General features: G+C 37.0%; 8 protein-coding genes across 8 annotated transcripts; 4 read left to right on the top strand and 4 right to left on the bottom strand.

The window, feature by feature from the left end:
- Nucleotides 1–2,936: 2,936 nt before the first annotated feature.
- FG386_003472 (UDP-N-acetyl-D-galactosamine) lies at nucleotides 2,937–5,165 on the top strand (the record flags this gene model as incomplete). The annotated part of the gene is made up of 1 exon (XM_067342934.1): nucleotides 2,937–5,165. The coding sequence occupies one exon, from the start codon at nucleotides 2,937–2,939 to the stop codon at nucleotides 5,163–5,165; it is 2,229 nt and encodes a 742-aa protein (XP_067199161.1).
- Nucleotides 5,166–6,406: 1,241 nt separating this feature from the next.
- Nucleotides 6,407–7,513, top strand: FG386_003471 (uncharacterized protein; the record flags this gene model as incomplete). Its single annotated transcript, XM_067342933.1, has 2 exons — nucleotides 6,407–6,496; nucleotides 6,614–7,513. 2 exons carry the CDS (start codon nucleotides 6,407–6,409, stop codon nucleotides 7,511–7,513), a joined length of 990 nt encoding a protein of 329 aa, XP_067199160.1.
- Nucleotides 7,514–7,998: 485 nt separating this feature from the next.
- FG386_003470 (reptin52) lies at nucleotides 7,999–9,453 on the top strand (the record flags this gene model as incomplete). The annotated part of the gene is made up of 1 exon (XM_067342932.1): nucleotides 7,999–9,453. The coding sequence occupies one exon, from the start codon at nucleotides 7,999–8,001 to the stop codon at nucleotides 9,451–9,453; it is 1,455 nt and encodes a 484-aa protein (XP_067199159.1).
- A 73-nt stretch (nucleotides 9,454–9,526) lies between these two features.
- Nucleotides 9,527–10,096, bottom strand: FG386_003469 (thioredoxin domain containing protein; the record flags this gene model as incomplete). The annotated part of the gene is made up of 1 exon (XM_067342931.1): nucleotides 9,527–10,096. The coding sequence occupies one exon, from the start codon at nucleotides 10,094–10,096 to the stop codon at nucleotides 9,527–9,529; it is 570 nt and encodes a 189-aa protein (XP_067199158.1).
- Nucleotides 10,097–10,961: 865 nt separating this feature from the next.
- Nucleotides 10,962–13,109, bottom strand: FG386_003468 (uncharacterized protein; the record flags this gene model as incomplete). Its single annotated transcript, XM_067342930.1, has 1 exon — nucleotides 10,962–13,109. One exon carries the CDS (start codon nucleotides 13,107–13,109, stop codon nucleotides 10,962–10,964), a length of 2,148 nt encoding a protein of 715 aa, XP_067199157.1.
- Nucleotides 13,110–13,897: 788 nt separating this feature from the next.
- On the bottom strand, nucleotides 13,898–15,170 carry FG386_003467 (uncharacterized protein; the record flags this gene model as incomplete). Its single annotated transcript, XM_067342929.1, has 3 exons — nucleotides 13,898–14,917; nucleotides 15,011–15,096; nucleotides 15,161–15,170. The coding sequence occupies 3 exons, from the start codon at nucleotides 15,168–15,170 to the stop codon at nucleotides 13,898–13,900; spliced, it is 1,116 nt and encodes a 371-aa protein (XP_067199156.1).
- Nucleotides 15,171–15,723: 553 nt separating this feature from the next.
- FG386_003466 (protein with 4 ankyrin repeats plus a bromodomain) lies at nucleotides 15,724–17,127 on the top strand (the record flags this gene model as incomplete). The annotated part of the gene is made up of 1 exon (XM_067342928.1): nucleotides 15,724–17,127. One exon carries the CDS (start codon nucleotides 15,724–15,726, stop codon nucleotides 17,125–17,127), a length of 1,404 nt encoding a protein of 467 aa, XP_067199155.1.
- A 186-nt stretch (nucleotides 17,128–17,313) lies between these two features.
- On the bottom strand, nucleotides 17,314–18,039 carry FG386_003465 (uncharacterized protein; the record flags this gene model as incomplete). Its single annotated transcript, XM_067342927.1, has 1 exon — nucleotides 17,314–18,039. One exon carries the CDS (start codon nucleotides 18,037–18,039, stop codon nucleotides 17,314–17,316), a length of 726 nt encoding a protein of 241 aa, XP_067199154.1.
- Nucleotides 18,040–18,337: the final 298 nt, after the last annotated feature.

The raw sequence follows: 18,337 nt of genomic DNA, 5'->3' as shown, positions 1-18,337 counted from the left end.
AAATGCACACGCATTAAAGTAGTTTTTGGAATACTTCACAATAATTACATAAGGAAATTTGGAACTTATTGTAAAACAGTACTTGTTTGTTAGTTTCAATTTAACTAGTTTGACTTCACTAATGTGTGCGAAATATTAATAGCAGCATTACTGGAATCAAGCAACTATTTTGAAATATTGAGAAATGCTTAACGGATCTAGGTGAACAAAACAGTATTTTAAATATGTTAAAAGTATATATTTTGGTTGCTGTTTTAAATAACTAATCTAATCAAGAGGCGAATTGAATTTGGGAGAATATTTTTATCTTCGACTACATTTGATGTTACTTGTTCTTTTCTTTTATTTTCGAGTGATTTGCCACAATGTAATGAATGTGAGAAAAGACTTTAGATTTAACTAGTCGCTTTTTATTGTCTAGACAACCAATAACCACAGACAATAGATGCCGAAACAAAGACTCACGGAGGTATTGCGCGTTCATATTGAAGCGAGAACGATTTTGCAAATTGGACGTTACTGGTCAGCAGGGAGGAACAGAACGGGGATATGTGTTTATTTGGGGTTTTCATTTGCTGGAGTTCTTCAGAGCAAGGTGGGTGAAGAATCTGTTTCTAGTTGTCTAAGCCGCCGTACATCTCCCCCATTGGGGTCTGGAGTTAGAGCCAGGTACTCGCTGGTGTGACAACTTAAGACCGTAACCGTCACCTCATCGCCCTGGATTGAAGTCGCTTCACTCTTGTGCAAAATTACCTAAATTCAATAGAACAAATCCTTTCGTTAGAAATAATGACGGAATGTTCAATCTTTATAGTACCGCTCAGTTAAACCCGGACTTTTTTTGCATGTATTACGAGGCAAAATTGCATGTGGTCACTGGCACTTCGGCGGTCAAGTTGGTACTTGCGACATTTATTCGGGAGACCCAGGAGACTTGAATTGAAAGCGCTGAAGAAGGTTTTGTTTTGATTTACGTCTTCCCTACAAACATACCTACTACTGCGATGTTAGTGTTGTAAAGGCTATTTAGTATCTCAATTCCGCTGTTACCGTTGAAAATAGACTTTGAGGCTGTATTTGATTCAACAGCGTTGGTAACTACTTTGATTCGACCTACTTTCTATCTCATGATTTATTATTGTTTACTTTGAATAAAGCAATAAGTTTTGGGAATACTAGAAAAGAAAGAACGAATGTTTACTTTGCAAAGGTGAGATGCCTTGGCGTGAGAGTTAACTTTTAAATCAAGTCCGCTCACTGGAATTTGTCCTACTGTTGCTATCGTGAGTAGAACGTGAAGATCAGAGTAATATACACCTGAACAAGATTACTTGAGTTCGTCATTTTGGGATGGGTTTTTTCCGGGTTGGCAAGTACGGACTTGAGTTGCAGTCGGTTGAATCAAAAGACCTGAATAACATAAGGACAGCGTGGTTTTATGGCGAACTAGTGCTTGATTGTGAGTCTTAGTACTTTAGGTTCAGTGATTCTCATGATAACAAGGACAAGTTCGAGGACACAACCTTAGTTGTGACGAATTTTAGTGGGACAACCATCTAGAGTTACTAGTATGCTTTAATTAATAGTTTTGCCAGTCAAATTGTCTTATACTTCTTTGTATAGAGGACTTTTCCCTGGACCTGTGCAAAAACGCTTGAACGCGCAAATCTTAATGATAACAAACGGTGTCTTTTGTTACTGTTCAGTTGAAAAAGTCAAGAGTGGGGATTTGCAGACGGACCAACCACACAAGTGACCAGAAATGCAGAGTCCTAGATGATGAGACGAAGATAAGGAAGTTTCAGTTCCGAATTCGCAAAGAACAGTACCTGGGTCGGGAAACTCTAATTAATGAAAATATGTAGACATTGTGTACCTAAGAGCTCTGATATAGGAGTGAAATGACTTCAGGTACACCGGAAAACAGATATAAACAAAACAACCATTGGAGTCAGAAACAAGCATATCCGCGTTTTCGCTCAAATCATAACTCTCACCTTAGGGAACAAGAGATAAGTGCTTTTTTCACTGGTGTTAAATGCATTGCTTGTTTCGGACATCAACTGAACAGTAACGGACAAGTCGATCAAAAGTTGCCTGGTGTGCTGTCTCAAATCCTGCTAAGTAAAATACAATAAATTAAATAATATTGACGAAACGCCGTGTTCATAGGCTTGAGGCAGGAGAGAGCTAAATCCCAATTTGCCTCATTTATTCAATGCAAAAGTAAATTAGGCGGGATATACGAGGCCTGTTTGAGTTATAATTAAAATGTACTAAATTTCAAGGTATTAAGTAACAACACCAGCAAACAAAAAACAAAGCAATTAAATGTGGAAAACAAATACACTGTGGAGATTTAGAGAAGGTAACAATTAAGTGAACAAGGGCAAAGTATACATAAATAATAAATATATATATATATATATATATATATATATATTATTTATTTATTTATTACTATATACATTTATGTATGTATACAAATGAAAATGGAATTTGAATAGATATTTGTATGTGGATATATATGTGCATCTGCTCGTTTAGTTGGACTACACCAAATAGATTGTCTAACGTGAGTGTAATGACAGTTGAACAACTTTTTTGAGTATCAAAAGTGTTATTCGAATAAGGCACTGCAGCAGCATTATCTAAGACGAATTCACATAGAAATACATTTTACGGGAACGGGGACGGATAATTAAGTTCCGAGATAAGGGATTTGTTTTATTTCTAGGTATCAAGGTAGATATGTGTAATAAAATAAGCGTTTAGGTTATTGAAAACTGCAAAAGGGGGTGTCAAGAGTATTTTATTTTGTTTCCCTCTTGAAGTACTGAGATTGCTTTTTTTTATCAATTGAATATAAGACATATTAAGAATAACACGACATTTATATTTAGTTTAAAAAAAAGGAGGTTTGTGGTTTTCCAAAGATGTATCGCCGATTGTCAGATAGAGAATTTAATTGCTTAAGGAGGCTGCAATTTAGACTGGAGGGTTTGCTTGGAAGGAGAATAAGATTTATATACTTCGTGCTGACTGTTGCAGTATTGTGGATAATATCTATATTCGCTGTTCAACAGCTGTTAATGTCAAACATAGGAAACGACGAGCTGACTAGGCAGATATCCTTAAGGAATACACGAAATATTAGGATTAAAGGTCTGGAGTGCCTTGAGAAAGGAAGGTGTTTGCTGAGTTTCAAGTTCGTAAATAGCAACATCGACTTCATTAAACTAGTTAAGGAATCAAAGAGTCGTCACCAAAGCTACATACAAAAAATGAGAGATTTCGGAAAAGAATTTGACTACACAAATTACGCCAATGTAAGAAACTTAACAGATACAAAGGCAATTACTGATTATTTTCCTCACCTTAAGAAACCGAAGGCATCTGATACCGGCGTAGAATACAATTCCGTATTGGGTTTAAAGCTGCTAAAAGAATACGGACTTGGTGACAAGCACCTTCCTTATGTTGAACACAAGGATTATTCTTCTCTTTATTCAAACAAAAGTCACCATTATCTTAATTCCCATGCCGTTTTTGCGGGATATGGAACCTATAGGATGCACGGCATACTGGGAATATTTCCAAACGGCACAACGCCATATGTATTTGTAGAGAAACCACCCAAAATTAACCTGGAAAACGGAACTTCTTACTTGGGACGCGGTGGTGGTTTCTATAGAGAGCTTTCTGACCACCTTTCACTGGACAGGGTTCCAGCTGATGAGAGAGACAATGTATGCAAAAACGTCACTTACCCTATAAAGGACTTGGACGACGCTTCGGTAATCATCACATTTTACAATGAGCCGTTATCTACTTTGTTGAGATCTGTGCACTCGGTCTTGAACCACACTCCTCCTCCTTTGCTTAGGGAGATTATTTTGGTGGATGATGGATCGGATATGATAGATTTGCTTCCTGGGGGCTTTTTGGATGACTACGTTAAGTTGCTCCCAAAGGTAAAAGTCGTTCATCTTTCAGAAAGAACCGGAATAGTCGGAGCTAGACTTCACGGAATAAGATTATCAACGGCCCCTGTAATTGTGATACTCGACAGTCACATTGAAACTTCTTATCAGTGGTTGGAGCCGCAGTTGCTTAGACTCAAGGAGAGCAAGAACTCAGTCGTGATGCCTCAGATAGACTCAATAGACTCACTGGACTTTTCTTATACTAGCTATTCTGGAATAGGCTGCAGACTGGGATTTAAATATTCAATTGTTGAACAAGCAACTTTGACAGGAAAGATTAACAGCACCGAACCAATTGCGTCTCCTGTGATGGCAGGCGGACTGTTTGCAGTAAGAAGAGATTTCTTCTGGAAATTGGGAGGCTACGATCAAGAATTCAGACACTGGGGAGCTGAAAACGTTGAATTTAGTCTCAGAATATGGCTTTGTGGTGGAAAACTGGAGTGTGTTCCTTGTTCAAGAGTATTTCACATATTTAGGAAGAAAGGCGTCGGCTACACCTCACCACCTAACAGTCTTTGGAGAAACAGGCTTAGAACGGCCAGGGTGTGGTTAGATGAATTTTATGAGATAACTGAGTTATTTGCGCCCAATCCGGATATGGACCTCGGTCCGTTTGATGATATGTTCTATCTCAAAAAGAAATTGAATTGCAAGCCTTTTAAGTGGTTTTTAGAAAATATTGCTCCTGAGACATACATTACCGATATAAATCAAGTACTTTTTGTTGGTGAAATTAAAAGCAAAAGACACAACAATATATGTTTGGACACAATGAATCATTCCACTGAAGGCGAAAGGATTGACAACTTTTTTTGTCACGGACAAAAAGGAACTCAAGCTTTTATGCTCACAAATAACACAATGCAGATAAGACTCGTTGGAAAGGAAAATTTTTGCATTGGAAGCAAAATAGAATTTGTTCCGTGTACAAACACTGAGGAAACAAGCATTTGGATTTTAGAGAATGAAACAGTTATAAAGGCTAAAATAAAAGAAAGAAACGATACATTTGTCAATAAATGTCTTTCCTTGGTTCCAAACAACACCTCTCCCACCAAATATTCAGTGCAGTTTGGAGACTGTAATTCTGATGATCCACTTCAGCACTGGGAAATAAACAAACACGTTCCAAAGGGAAGGTTAATTGAAGGCTCGCACAGAAACAGCACTGAATAGTTTTGTTATTTCTTTTGCTTGACAGGCATAAATTCATCCACGTAAACTCTTAAGTCATTACATACGAGTAGTTCAAAACTCACATTAAATATTAAGAAAAGGTGTAAAATTCATTCACTATATTCACAACGAAACCTATTCTATCCATTTTTGCTTTAATATCCAAATCAATTATCAACGTCACTACTACTTTATATCATTCACTTTCATTTAATACTCGTTTTAATGTGAACCTAATTCCAAGTGAATACTGCATGCAACATTTACATGGTTATATTGTTGCGGATATTTAATAAACTGATTACTACAAACAATGCGCGCCTCACATGCAGACGAACATGTACTTTGTTTTTCCAGGTAAACTTCCTTGAATACTAATACTTCATCGGCTATGATTACCAGAGTTACAAACAAGCGATTGGACGTTAACATGTGCATATAAAGTATTGTAAATATTGAATTGTGAAAAATTTCTTAAATGGTGCTGATCAATCGTGAAGTCTATGGTTTAATTTCTCCAGTGGAATTTGAGAATGGGAAAGCAACAGGAAAACCATACCACACAAACAATGGAGAACACTAGTTCTGAAAGGCATCAAAGTTCAGACGGGATTATTTGTGGGAAAATTGTGAGTATTTTTTTTCTAAATTAATTATGATAGTCGCAAAATGAATTTTTTGGTGTTTGTAAGGAGGTAGTAAAATATAGCACTATAGTGTAGGGTAGAGTAGACATATAGTAAAAAGTGGTGTGTTTTGTATTCGGCTTTTCTCCTTTCCAAACTCTAACAAACCTTTTTCTCCGAAACGAAGATGAGGAAAACGGCTTTCCGAGCCTCTCGTCGCAATTTAGTCCGGGGCGAAATCAAACAGTATGCATGTAGATGCGACAGCGCGGGCGGGAAACAGTCTGTCTCATTTTACAGTATATAGGGTTGCGATGCAATAAGAGAAGGAGGGAGAGGTTCTCTTTTCATTTGGGCAAAAAGGCAAATTTAATAAAAAATTTGAGGTGAAGCGGAACGGCATTGACGTCGCTGGGATTGTCTAGACTACTGAAACTCGGAAAATCTCCAGACATTTTGCAGAAGGAGACTTCAAGGCGATTTGCTGATTACTGGTTGTCAGTGGCTGTGCCGTTGCTTCACTTGGAGAAAAGGTTGTAGTTTTTTCCAAGTATAATAAACAGTGAACGACAGAGTGTTTTTACGTTTTTGAAAGAAGTGAAGGGTTGAGTAGCTATGAGACCAATAGTACTTCAGGCTCATGAGCGTCCGATTACCTTTGTGACGTACAACTTCGACGGAGATTTGGTTTTCTCATGTGGAAAGGTAAGTTATTTAATACACACTAGAAGTATAGACGCGAGACTTACTTAGCTCGGAGTTCGCGTTCTGACTGCCAATAGAAGCAACCTAATGCATATTATCCATTAACTAACATTGCAGGATGGCTATGTTGCATGTTCGTTTACATCAGACGGAAAGGTGGCAGCTAAGTACGAAGCAGGTAGAGCAGCGGTTTGGAATTGTGATCCATCTCTGGATAGTAAGACGCTTATAATGTCGTCTGCAGATCAGAAGTGCGTTTGTTTTGATGTGGAAAGAGCGGATGTTATATCTACTTACCAAATGAGTGGGACATGCCGTTTTGTTGAGTTTAATAGAAAATACGATCAACAAGACAAATTTGTGGCAGCAGTTGACCAATTTTATCCGGAACCAAGACAACTGCTTCTTAAGAAGGTGGGGGATCCAGATCAGGATGGTTTAAGAATAACGGGAATAGAAAGTCGTATAACAAGAGCACACTGGGGAATGTTTGATCATAGTATTATTTCGGGACACGAAGACGGGAGCATTTATATTTGGGATACACGACAAAGTTGTGAGCCGCTTGAAATAATAAAAGCACACTCCAAGCTGCTCACATGTTGTTCTTTTATTGAGGACAGGACCCTCATGCTCACCTGTAGCCACGATATGACGGCCAAACTGTGGGACATGGTCAATCTGAAAGAAATCAAGAAATACACAACTAATCGTCTTCTGAACGGATGTTCTATATCTCCCAACTTTAACAACAACGGTAATATGAGAAGACATATACTACTTGGTGGTGGACAACTTGCACAAGATGTAACTACAACAGGCACTCAGGAAGGCAAATTTCAAACTCTTATCTTACATATGGTATACGGCATCGAACTTGGTGCTGTTAAAGGTCACTTTGGTACCATGAACGCCTTAGTATACTCTCCAGATGGAATGAGTTTCACTACTGGTGGTGAGGACGGATTTGTTAGAATCAATCACTTCGACGATGAATATCTCAAGTTGGACCCGTAGTCTAATTAGTTTTTTTACCTCTAATTTTACTTATTAGTTCTAACCTTTCATTTGCAAACGATCTCCTAGTATAACCTATATTCTTGCTCCAGTTCTAGATGACAAACGAGGCCATGCAACTCAACTCTCGGCTGAAGGTGGGACGACCGTCTTCCCCGACTGACTATTACTCAGCTCCAATATTTCATCAGGTCCTTGCTCCGACTCGCCATGTTTGCTCCTCAAGGGACCCTGTAATTAACTTAATGACAAGCTCCAATCAGAAATATCATTTTGGCGCCATTTTCCCTAAAAGATGTAAAGTATTATTTTTGGCGAAAAGTGGCGAACTTGACCTCAACTAAAAAAAAAGGCATTAACAAATTTGAGTTGACAGTTTCTTTTTGAAACAAAGAGTTCAGGGGAGACTAAGTGGACAGAGGATAGGGAAGGAGCTGAGGTAGTTGAGAAGAAGGTGCAGCTGAGTGTATTTTCCGATATAAACAATGTTGGACGGCAAGATATCAGAGATAAAAGAGTTTCAGAGACTTGAAAGGATAGGAGCTCATTCTCATATAAGAGGTCTGGGACTGAACAATGCGCTGGATGCTAGATACTCGTCGGAGGGCATGATAGGCCAGGTAATGGCTAGAAGAGCAGCAGGTATTATAGTAAAAATGATAAAACAAGGGAAAATAGCAGGAAGAGCAATATTGCTTTCAGGTCAGCCAGGAACGGGGAAGACAGCAATAGCAATGGCAATAGCGAAAGCGATAGGTTCAGACACGCCATTTACTCACATATCTGCTTCTGAAGTATTTTCGTTAGAAATGAACAAGACAGAAGCTTTGAAACAGGCACTTAGGAGATCTATAGGTATTAAAATAAAGGAAGAGATTGACGTAATTGAAGGTGAAGTGGCTGAGCTTGAAATAGATCGTTCAAATACAACGGGAGTGAAAGTGGGGAGAATGTCACTAAGGAGCACAGATATGGAAACAGTTTACGATATAGGAAGCAAAATGATAGATGCCTTGCAGGCTGAAAACATAGTGGCAGGAGATATTATTTCTATTGACAAGAGCAGCGGGAAAATAACAAAACTAGGGCGTTCATTTACACGTTCAAGGGATTACGATGCAGTTGGATCGCAAACAAAATTCGTTTCTTGTCCGGAGGGCGAACTTCAAAAAAGACGAGAGGTTGTACATAATGTAACCTTGCATGATATAGACGTAATAAATAGCAGAAGTCAGGGATTTTTAGCACTGTTTGCGGGAGACACTGGCGAGATTAAACCTGAAGTCAGGGCTCAAATAGACGAAAAAGTATTGGAATGGAAGGAGGAAAACAGGGCAGAAATAGTCCACGGTGTGTTGTTTATAGACGAAGTACACATGCTAGACGTAGAGTGCTTTAGTTTTCTAAACAGGGCATTAGAGGACGAGACTAGTCCCATACTGATAATGGCCTCAAACAGAGGGATAACTAAAATAAGGGGAACCGACTACAAATCTCCGCATGGAATTCCAATAGATCTCTTGGACAGGTGTCTAATAATACCAACTGTTCCATACAGTGAAGAGGACGTGACCAAAATTATTCAAGAAAGGGCTTCTGAGGAAGACCTGAGGCTCTCAGAGCAGGCATTCCAAATACTTACAAAAATTGCAATGGACACGAGTTTGAGATATTCACTTCACTTACTAACTGTTTCACATGTTCTGGCCTTAAGAAAAAAAAGGAGTGAAATAGATATAGATGACGTCAAAAAGGCCTATACATTGTTCATAGATGTTAAAAGAAGCACCCAATACCTAATTGACTATCAACAGGAGTACTTGTTCTCGGAGATACACAACGCCAATTGTGTCGGTGGCAAGCCAACTCAAAGAGACACTTTTAATGAAGCGAAAAGTCAGAGCAAGGACTGCAAGTCGGATTCAATGAACGTGATCTAGGCGTTGTAGGAAAGAGCACAGGGGAGCTTTCCGCAGTATTAATACTGAAAACCATTAGTTTTAAAAAACAAGATTATTCAAAGGGGGTGAACTTGCTGTTAATTAAAAGATCTTCAAGCAAATCGGGATTTGCTGTTTTAAGTGAATTTGACAGACAGTAACACTCGCCATCTTTGGACAGAATCCAAGTGTAGAAAGTAGGAAGACTAGTTACATCCATTTCGTTGGAGAAATCGTTTAGATCATCACAATTTACCTTTATAAAGATGCCCTTGTATTTTTTGCATAGTTGGTGGTACTTGGGAGATATCCTTTTGCACGGTCCACACCAATCCGCATAAAAGTCCAATATAATCGGCAAATTGAGTTCTTTTCCTACTTTCTTGCACATCTCCCATTCATTTTCATCGCTAAGTTCGTATACTTGACTATTATTCACGCACTCTCTTAATGATTTTTCACTATTGTCTGTGTCCCTGTCGATCGAGTCTGTCCTTATTTTTCCCTTTGCTTTGGAAACTTCCTCCTGTTTTTTGGTTGAATTATTGTTGAAAAACAAATTGTAGACTGGACCCAGAAATCCTAGTATTAAAAACAACAGGTTCCAAAGTGGAATACAAAAGGGTCCCAGACAAATTACCATGCTCTATGAAACTCACAAAACCTCCACTAGTATATCCTCATTTAAATCAATTCTCACTTGTACTTAATACAAGTGAACTTTGTGTAAAAGTGTTTAACGTTTTCTTTCAGTCCATTCAGTATTTACAACCGCGTTTCCCGCCAACTCGCATTTTTCCTACCCTGGCTAAAATTCAAGCTCTGCATTGCATGCTTTTCTCGCATATAATTTTGTGTCGCTGCCTATTTAACCGTTTTAACAAATTTGACCTAAGAGTACTGTGCTAATTCACACCTCACATCTATTTCTGTCTTGTGCTTTTACCTGTTTGCCACTATGTACAGGTTTACTGGTCGAACCTGAATAAAAACAGCACAACGCAAAAAATCACGGTACTACGTCTCCATTGAAAACGGAATGTTAGTTGGTCTGAAAGTATGCAAACTGGGCCTTCTGAGTGAAATCAACTCGAACTGGGTGAGGTTAACATAAAATTACCGTTTAAATGGGAACGATTTTAGAGAAAAAAAAGAAATATATACTCATGAATTGAAGTATTTTATCGCATTTATAATTTATGTGCATGCAAGTTATTGCATGCATAGTTGTGAAGTGGAGGGCTGCAGTTAGTAATGCACACATTGCCATGTAAAAGGCGCATTATGTACAATAACAGAAGGATGTATTTTGCATAAACCACTTAACCAAGTAAAAACAGAGGGGGTAAATTTCGCAATTAAGTAATGAGTCGAGGCTTTGCGAGGAGCGATTTTCCGTTTTCGTAATGTTTAGTATTTAAGCCGAATAAAACTCCACGTTAGTTATATTCAATGTTAACTTTCTGCAGTGAGTCTGTTTCGCACAAGAACCCCTGCTTTTGAATAAATCAATATTCCTTTTTTTGTCTTGAATCATAGAACTGAGAAAGTTTCTTCTCCAACCACGAATAAAGTTGTATATTGTTATTATAGGCAGTCTCAAACTCGGTGTTGCTGAAGTTGGACGCCAAATTAGCAATATCTGTGTACATCTTCCTCGTCATCCTCTTAATTAAGAATGTAGTTAGTTTAGCAGGAACATATTTCGAAACATAGAAGCTGGAGTACATTTCTACAGTAATTAATTCTCTATTCTCGATTGAAGGAGTTAAAATAAATAGCAGATAATTGCACTTCTCTCTTTGAATTTTAGGTGGAGGTTCGGGTATTTCAATGCCAAAAAAAGTTCCATCCAAAGTTTGAGGGTCTCCACAAGATATAATCACACAGTCTTTTTCCTTGAGAGCGTCTATTCCAAAACAGTACATTATATTCTCTCTTTGTCCTATTGGCCACGGTAATTCATATATTTGTTGCACCAATTTACTTACACGGCTTAGATTATAGATACACTTTGAACTTGTCATATAAGGAGCCCACATATGCGACAATTCAACTTCATTTAGTATTGAAATTAAATATATCAACTTACATTTAATGTCGCTTCTTATTATGAAGTTTATAGACATTTGGCCATTTTGCATTGAATCTATTTTGTATGATATAGATATTCCTTTTGAATTTTCCACATTCCACTCCTCATTATTAACTGTTTCAGTTAAATCTGCTGTAGTTCCCGTTGCAAAGCCGTTTTTGTCAACTCCAAAAGCGTCATTGGCCGACAGAATAACATTGTCCCCTGCATTTATCTGCGAAAGTGAGTGCGTTTTTTGCTGATTCTCCGATAAAGAAGTATGGTTGGACTTGTTTGCACCTCTGTTACCACAGCTATGGTGGTGATGGTTATGGTGAATTAAGTTATGGATTAAACTGTGATTTCCGTGACCACTGGCACTGTTTTCAGCAGTGCCGTTGCCTATCTCATTATTTCTATGGTCTTCCCTTTCTAAGATGCAGCCGTTGAGGTTCAACTTCTCAAAAGAAGACTGTTTATGCCATCTGGATACTTTGTTGAGTATTTTGTTTTTCAGCAAAAAAACATTGTTGCTTGACGCACTTAATCTTTCGCTTCTGTTATTACTCGTATTAACGTTAAAACCATTGTTATTGCTCTGGTAGCAGTAGTGATTGTTATTGTGGTTGCTGTACAAATATCCGTAGTTAAACTCTTGAAACCTGTTTAGTATGTTGAAGTACTTCAAGGCCAATTTAACTTGGTTTATCTTAAATGCGAGTATCATTATGTCCTTATCATTATTTATATCGTTAATCAAACCAAGTATTGAGTCTGAAATTGACTTCTCACCAGATTCTATGTATAATTTGCTCAATAATTCTAAACTGTATAACAACTCCTGCTTTGCACTATTTGCCCCAAGTAACAATTCACCAGATATCATTTCCTTTATATTTAGTATCACATTTTTCGTTATCTTTTCTATATAATCTACTTTCTTCAGAGTGTCATTTCCAACACTTCCAAAATACTGGGTTATTTTCTGCCTGTTGTTGTATTCCAATTGTGTCTCCTCTAGTGAAGACACCGTTGGTGTCTCATTCTCAACTACAACTTTCAACATTTCTAGTAACTTAATCATATTCTCTATTGTTACAGCAATGTAGTTCTCTATTTTTTCATTATCAATCTCCACCATACTCTGATCTCTTAAATTCGCCTTCAGCTCATGAATACTCTCTTGACTCACCTTATTGCTCAAGGAAAACATGAGTGGGATCAAATTTCCATTTAAGTCGCTCTCTTCATCCCTGTTTTTAACAAAGTGATCGTTCCTGATATGATTGTAACTACCCAATTCACATTCATTTTCATTTATATCAGACTCCGTATAGTATTTATCCCCACTTACCTCCTCATCGGCAGCGTAGTCTTTTCCTCTCTCCGGAGAATCATCTTTAATATTCTGATTCTCATTCACTTTAACAGATGTATTCAAATTGTCTAAATTGGCGTGTTCCTCAATGCCTTTTTTCCCGAAATCTGCCTCTTCTTCCTTCACATTCTTGTTTGTAAGCTTACATTCTTTTCCTTTAAACAAATTAAATATTCTTCTTCTGCAACTAAGTATTCTTTTCATGTCTAATACTTTTTTAAGCAATTTGTCGGGCTTCTTTGTGTTGTTGGTGTTGTCTTGCCGTATTGCTCAGATTACTAGGGCGGAAACTATTGCTTTCAGTGTCCTTATACCGATAAAACAAAATGAGTCATGTCAACTATCACTAAATCACAAATCACCTGAATTCAATCCTTTAAAACTCCCATTGATCAAACAATGCATCCAACCCTTATGTATGTGAAACCTCTTTTCCAATCTTACGACTTGTTTAACACTCTTTCTATAGTTATACTTGCTACTGAGACCTGCTTATTTCCTTAACAGCCATTTATCCCAGTTAAAATCCATACACAAACTTTAACTTATTGTCCTGTCTTGTTATATTATTTCAATGCAATACGTTTTATAAGAAAACCCTTTCGAAACTATTGTGATAAATAATTGCAAACTATTGTTCATTGAATTAGTACACCGTCATAACAATCAGTTACGAATCTGAAGTAAGATTATTATTAATATTAGTGATTCCCTTAATCAATTTACAGGTAATTATTATTACAGAAGTTTGCACATGTTAAACCCTGCTATTTATAAAATAAAGAAATATTGTATGAAAATATCTTTGAGCGCCAAAAAATTACACTAAAATGCATGGAAATTATTGAAATACGCATATTTAACAATATAAATAAATAAAAAATTAAAACTAATTTAAATAGAGCGATTGGAATTCAATATAAATAAATAATAAATTCTGTATTTTATTTAATTCCCTCATAAACTTAAGCCTTTATTCAGATATATTCAATTTAGTTTAGCACGTGTTCGTTACTTTTGGTATTGTTATGAGTGTTGAATACGGAAACGCTTGAATTTATCTCTATGTTTATGTTATTAGATGGCAAATCAACCTGTTGATTTCTCTGATCCTGTCTCTCATTGGAATTGTTTATAGATAAGAACGCCTGATATGGCATTAAACCAACTCTTGATTCAATGAGGGCATCTGAGTAAACGGGTATAGGTACGTTAAATGTTCGTGGAACGTGCCTTTGTATTATTTTAGGTACATGTACAACCTTTTCAACAGATATCGGTACAGGTACCTCTTCTTCTATAATTTTTTCAACAGGTACAGGAACCGGAACCTCGACTGTTTTTAATACGTATTTTGGAACTTGAACCTCTTGGTATTTATCAATAGGCACGGGTATATACTTTATTTTTTCCAATATGCGATCTTTGTTTACAACTTTAACATCAATCATTGGTGTATCTATATCTTTCATAATTGCTTTATATTCAGGTACTGTTGCATGAACCAATTTTTCTATTGTTTGAACCACAGGAACTTCCACTATTTTTTCAACTTCAACGTATCTGGGCTGGTAGTTTGGGACTACTACGTCTTTCCAAACTATTTCTTCCTGTATTTGTGGTATTTCAACAATCTTTTCCAACACCACTTCTTTATATTGTATTTGTGGTATCTCCACTATTTTTTCTTCCACAACTATTTTAGGAACCTCCACTACTCTTTCCTGTATTTCTATTCTTGGTACAAATACCGTCTTCTCTTTCAATACTCTTTCTGTCTTTTCCACATATTTATCCACATATCTTATTTCTGGAACATACACTATTTTCTCCTCTTCATTTATTTTTGGAACTTCAATGATTCTTTCTTGTATTTCTACTTTTGGAACTTTTACTATGTTCTCCTTATAAACTATTTCAGGTACTTCTACTAGTTTTTCTCGATATTCGATAGTCTCTATCTCTACTATTTCTTCCTCGTTAATTACTTTAGGTTTCTCTACCACCCGTTCCTGTGTTGAGGTAGTTATTGTTATAAAAGTCAAAAATTTCCTAATCACTTTGCATTAGTATTAATGCAAAGAAGTTATTTAAAAAAAACTTACTTGATAAACACCTTGAGCCATTAATTTGCTTGGAATCTCAGGTGGAACAAGAGAAATGTTTGGAGGTAGTTGAAGGCTCTTCGAATCTAAAATTTGTTTTAAATGTTAGTAGTGTCCGCATTTGTAGGTGTTACGTTTACTTAACCTTACCATTATCCATTTTTAGTCAACTCCACAATCGTATTTAATTAGTCTTTGCTGGTGTTAATTCAAAAAATTAACTAATACTATAATATGTTATAGTACCACAAGCAATATTTACTTATGTGTATTCTTGGCGAAACGGCAGAACTTCCTTTTATTTTCAGAACGTCGTATTCGCAAGTAAACTCCGGTTTCCAAACAAAGGGAAACCTGTATAGAGCAGCGTGTAACCCAAATGTATGTCTATGCGTATCCAAATACGCACCTTTGACCTAGGTATGGCCGTATTTCTTATGCTCCAAATTTTATATTTGCTTTCGCTCTACTTTTTTCATTGCATGCTGTATATAAACATGCATCAGAGGCGGTATAAAGGTGTGGGTAAAAAAGGGAGGCGGCGCCGGCGCCCTCTGTTTTGGAGAGTTAAGAGTTGAATCTCAGAAAAGAAAAAGTGATAAGGGAGGAAATCAGGGATAGCTTTTTAAAAAATCGCGAGGAAATAGTATAAAGTTAGAAAGCAAGAAGTGAAGAGAACTCCTCTGGCGACTAAATATTGATTGACTCTCCAAATGAATGAGCCAGAGTCATTTGAGAACAGCAGGCTGATAGAATCTATAAGAAGAGATAAGTTGGATTCAACATTGAAGTTGATAGATGAACTAGATCCGAAGGATGTATCAAAGGTATGTCCAATAACGAATGCCAATGCACTGTTTTATGCGGTACAAAGAACCAGTGATGACGAGGCACTGGAAATATGTCAAAGAATACTAGATAAGTGTCCGGAATTGGACGTAAAGTCGACAGACATAAGTTTACAAACTGCACTTTTTTTTGCATCAAGAGATGGTAACGTTAAAACAGCAGAGTATTTAATAAATAACGGTTGCAACGTAAATCATACCGATAGAGTTAACCAAACAGCACTGTTTTATGCAGCCAGAGACGGAAGGTTTGAGACTGTTCGTTTGTTATTAGATAAAGGAGCGAATCCGAATATGTCAGATAATGTAGGACAAACGGCGCTGTTTTATGCAGCAAGAGATGGTAGATCCCAGACATGCATGTTGTTACTGGATAATGGTGCAGATCCGAGTATTAAGGACAAAAACCGCCAGGCAGCTCATTCATATGCAATGAAGAGTGGACACAAGCAGCTTGCAGGGATATTGAAAAGTAGAGTTTCGATACCTGCAGGAGGCTCAGTAATAGGAAGTGCGGGCAGCGCCGACAATGTAAGAGGTGGTTCTATAGACAGCAAAACTGAAGGCGGAGGATCTGTTATCTGCAGCTCATCCATGGCAGAAGGCAATATGATCAGGGATTCGGAGATAAGACAATGCTATAGACTACAGTTTAAGGGAAGTGACGGCAAGTGGTACTTTGCTCCAAAAGTTAAAATAGAGGAATTTGAAAAAATGTTTCCTAACATAGCTGTGTGGCCTAAGGATTCACCTGTATCTAATCTGAGGCCAAATATAGATCCCTTTAGGGCATCTTGGTATAAAGTTATCAGTGATTGTGTAGAGGATCTCAGAAAACAAGAGGGGGCTTGGATATTCGATAAACCCGTTGACGAAAAGGCTTGGAACTGCTCTGACTATTACAAGATTGTCAGTAAACCTATGGATTTTAGTTTAATTAGAAAAAAATTAAGGAACGGCGAATACGAGCTGTGTAGAGACGTTGTCTCAGATATTGAGCAGATATTTAAGAACTGCTATTTGTATAACAAACCAGACTCGAGTATTTCAATATTGTGTAAAGCTATTGAGAATCAATTTTGCAATTTAAAGGACAGCAAAGACATTAATTCGATACTTGCTAGGGAGACTGAATTATTTGGTTTGGACAGGACGAATAATGACATTTCTGATGATATTAAGGATGTTAAAATGGTAGTCGGAGATGCTGATAAGGACAATCATGATAATAGTAGAAGTGATGCCAATGACGATAATAATGAAAGTTAAAGAATAACCTCACTTATAACTCGTTTTACATCTTTATACGTATTTTTTGTCTGAAATTAATTTATGTTCAAAACTAGAAATAAGTCAGAGTTCCCATAATTGGTCAATTTGATGTTTAATCACTCAAAAAACATATAATCATTTTTTAATATAATTAGGCAAATACTAATACTATTTTTCTTTATATTATATGCTGCTGTCTTTTCTTTTCCCAAAAATAGCATTGCCTATTCTAATTTGATTACTCTTATTTTTAATGGCAATGTCCATATCTCTACTAGTACCCATACTTAGTTTGCACTCAAATGACGGATTGCCTCGGTATTTGCATAAGTACAATTCTGTTATTTTTCTTTTTAATTCAGACATTGTCTCGAAACAGTTAAAGTTTGAGGTGAGCGACGGATCACTGTTACCCATTGTCATTAAGCCGTAAAAGGAAAGGTTCTTACACTCGAGCATTACAAATTCAAACAAATCTAGGACATTTGAAACGTCTATGCCGTTTTTGCTCTCCTCAATCGAAGTCTTAACCTGAATCATTACTTTCAACGGACTGCATCTTTCAATGCAGAGTTCATCTAGTAGTTTTGCCATTTTCACAGAATCGAGCGTTTCAAACACCTCCAAATTCGGAATTGAGAGCAAAGTCTTCGCCTTGTTTCTCTGCAGTCTACCTATAAAGTGCCATCTTATCGTTCTGGGAAGTTTTTCTGACTTGGAAAACAGCTCTTGTATATAGTTTTCCCCAAAATCTGCGTGACCGGTATGTTCGTACAACAACTTTATGCTCTCCACGCTCTGGTACTTGCTAACCACTAGCAATTCCGGAACGCCTTCGGAATTTGAGCTCAAAGTACTTATCTCCGATATTAAGGCTTTGTAGTTCTCAACTATTTTATTGTCTGCCATACTGCCTCTGTTTTCCTTCCTTCTCCCACATTTTATCTGTTCCACAAATTTTCGCAATACAATAGTATTTAAAATCAACATGTGATAAAGACATTAGGCGGGAAATGTTATAATTGGAGTTCGGCAATAATGTCAATAAGGTGCTTATTTAAATTAAAACGGACTCAGCAACAAAAAGGAGCGTGTTGTTTGTAGGTTTTATTGCATTATTTCCAGGTTCTGAACGATAGGATTTGACCTAGAAGCATTATTGTTAAATCTGGAGGTTTTTGGATAGTCATCTCTATATTTGTTTCTT

Source organism: Cryptosporidium ryanae (assembly GCF_009792415.1).
Source record: "Cryptosporidium ryanae isolate 45019 chromosome Unknown contig_8, whole genome shotgun sequence".
In the NCBI taxonomy this organism is placed as follows: Eukaryota; Apicomplexa; class Conoidasida; order Eucoccidiorida; family Cryptosporidiidae; genus Cryptosporidium; species Cryptosporidium ryanae.
This window is presented reverse-complemented; position numbering and strand designations above follow the sequence as displayed.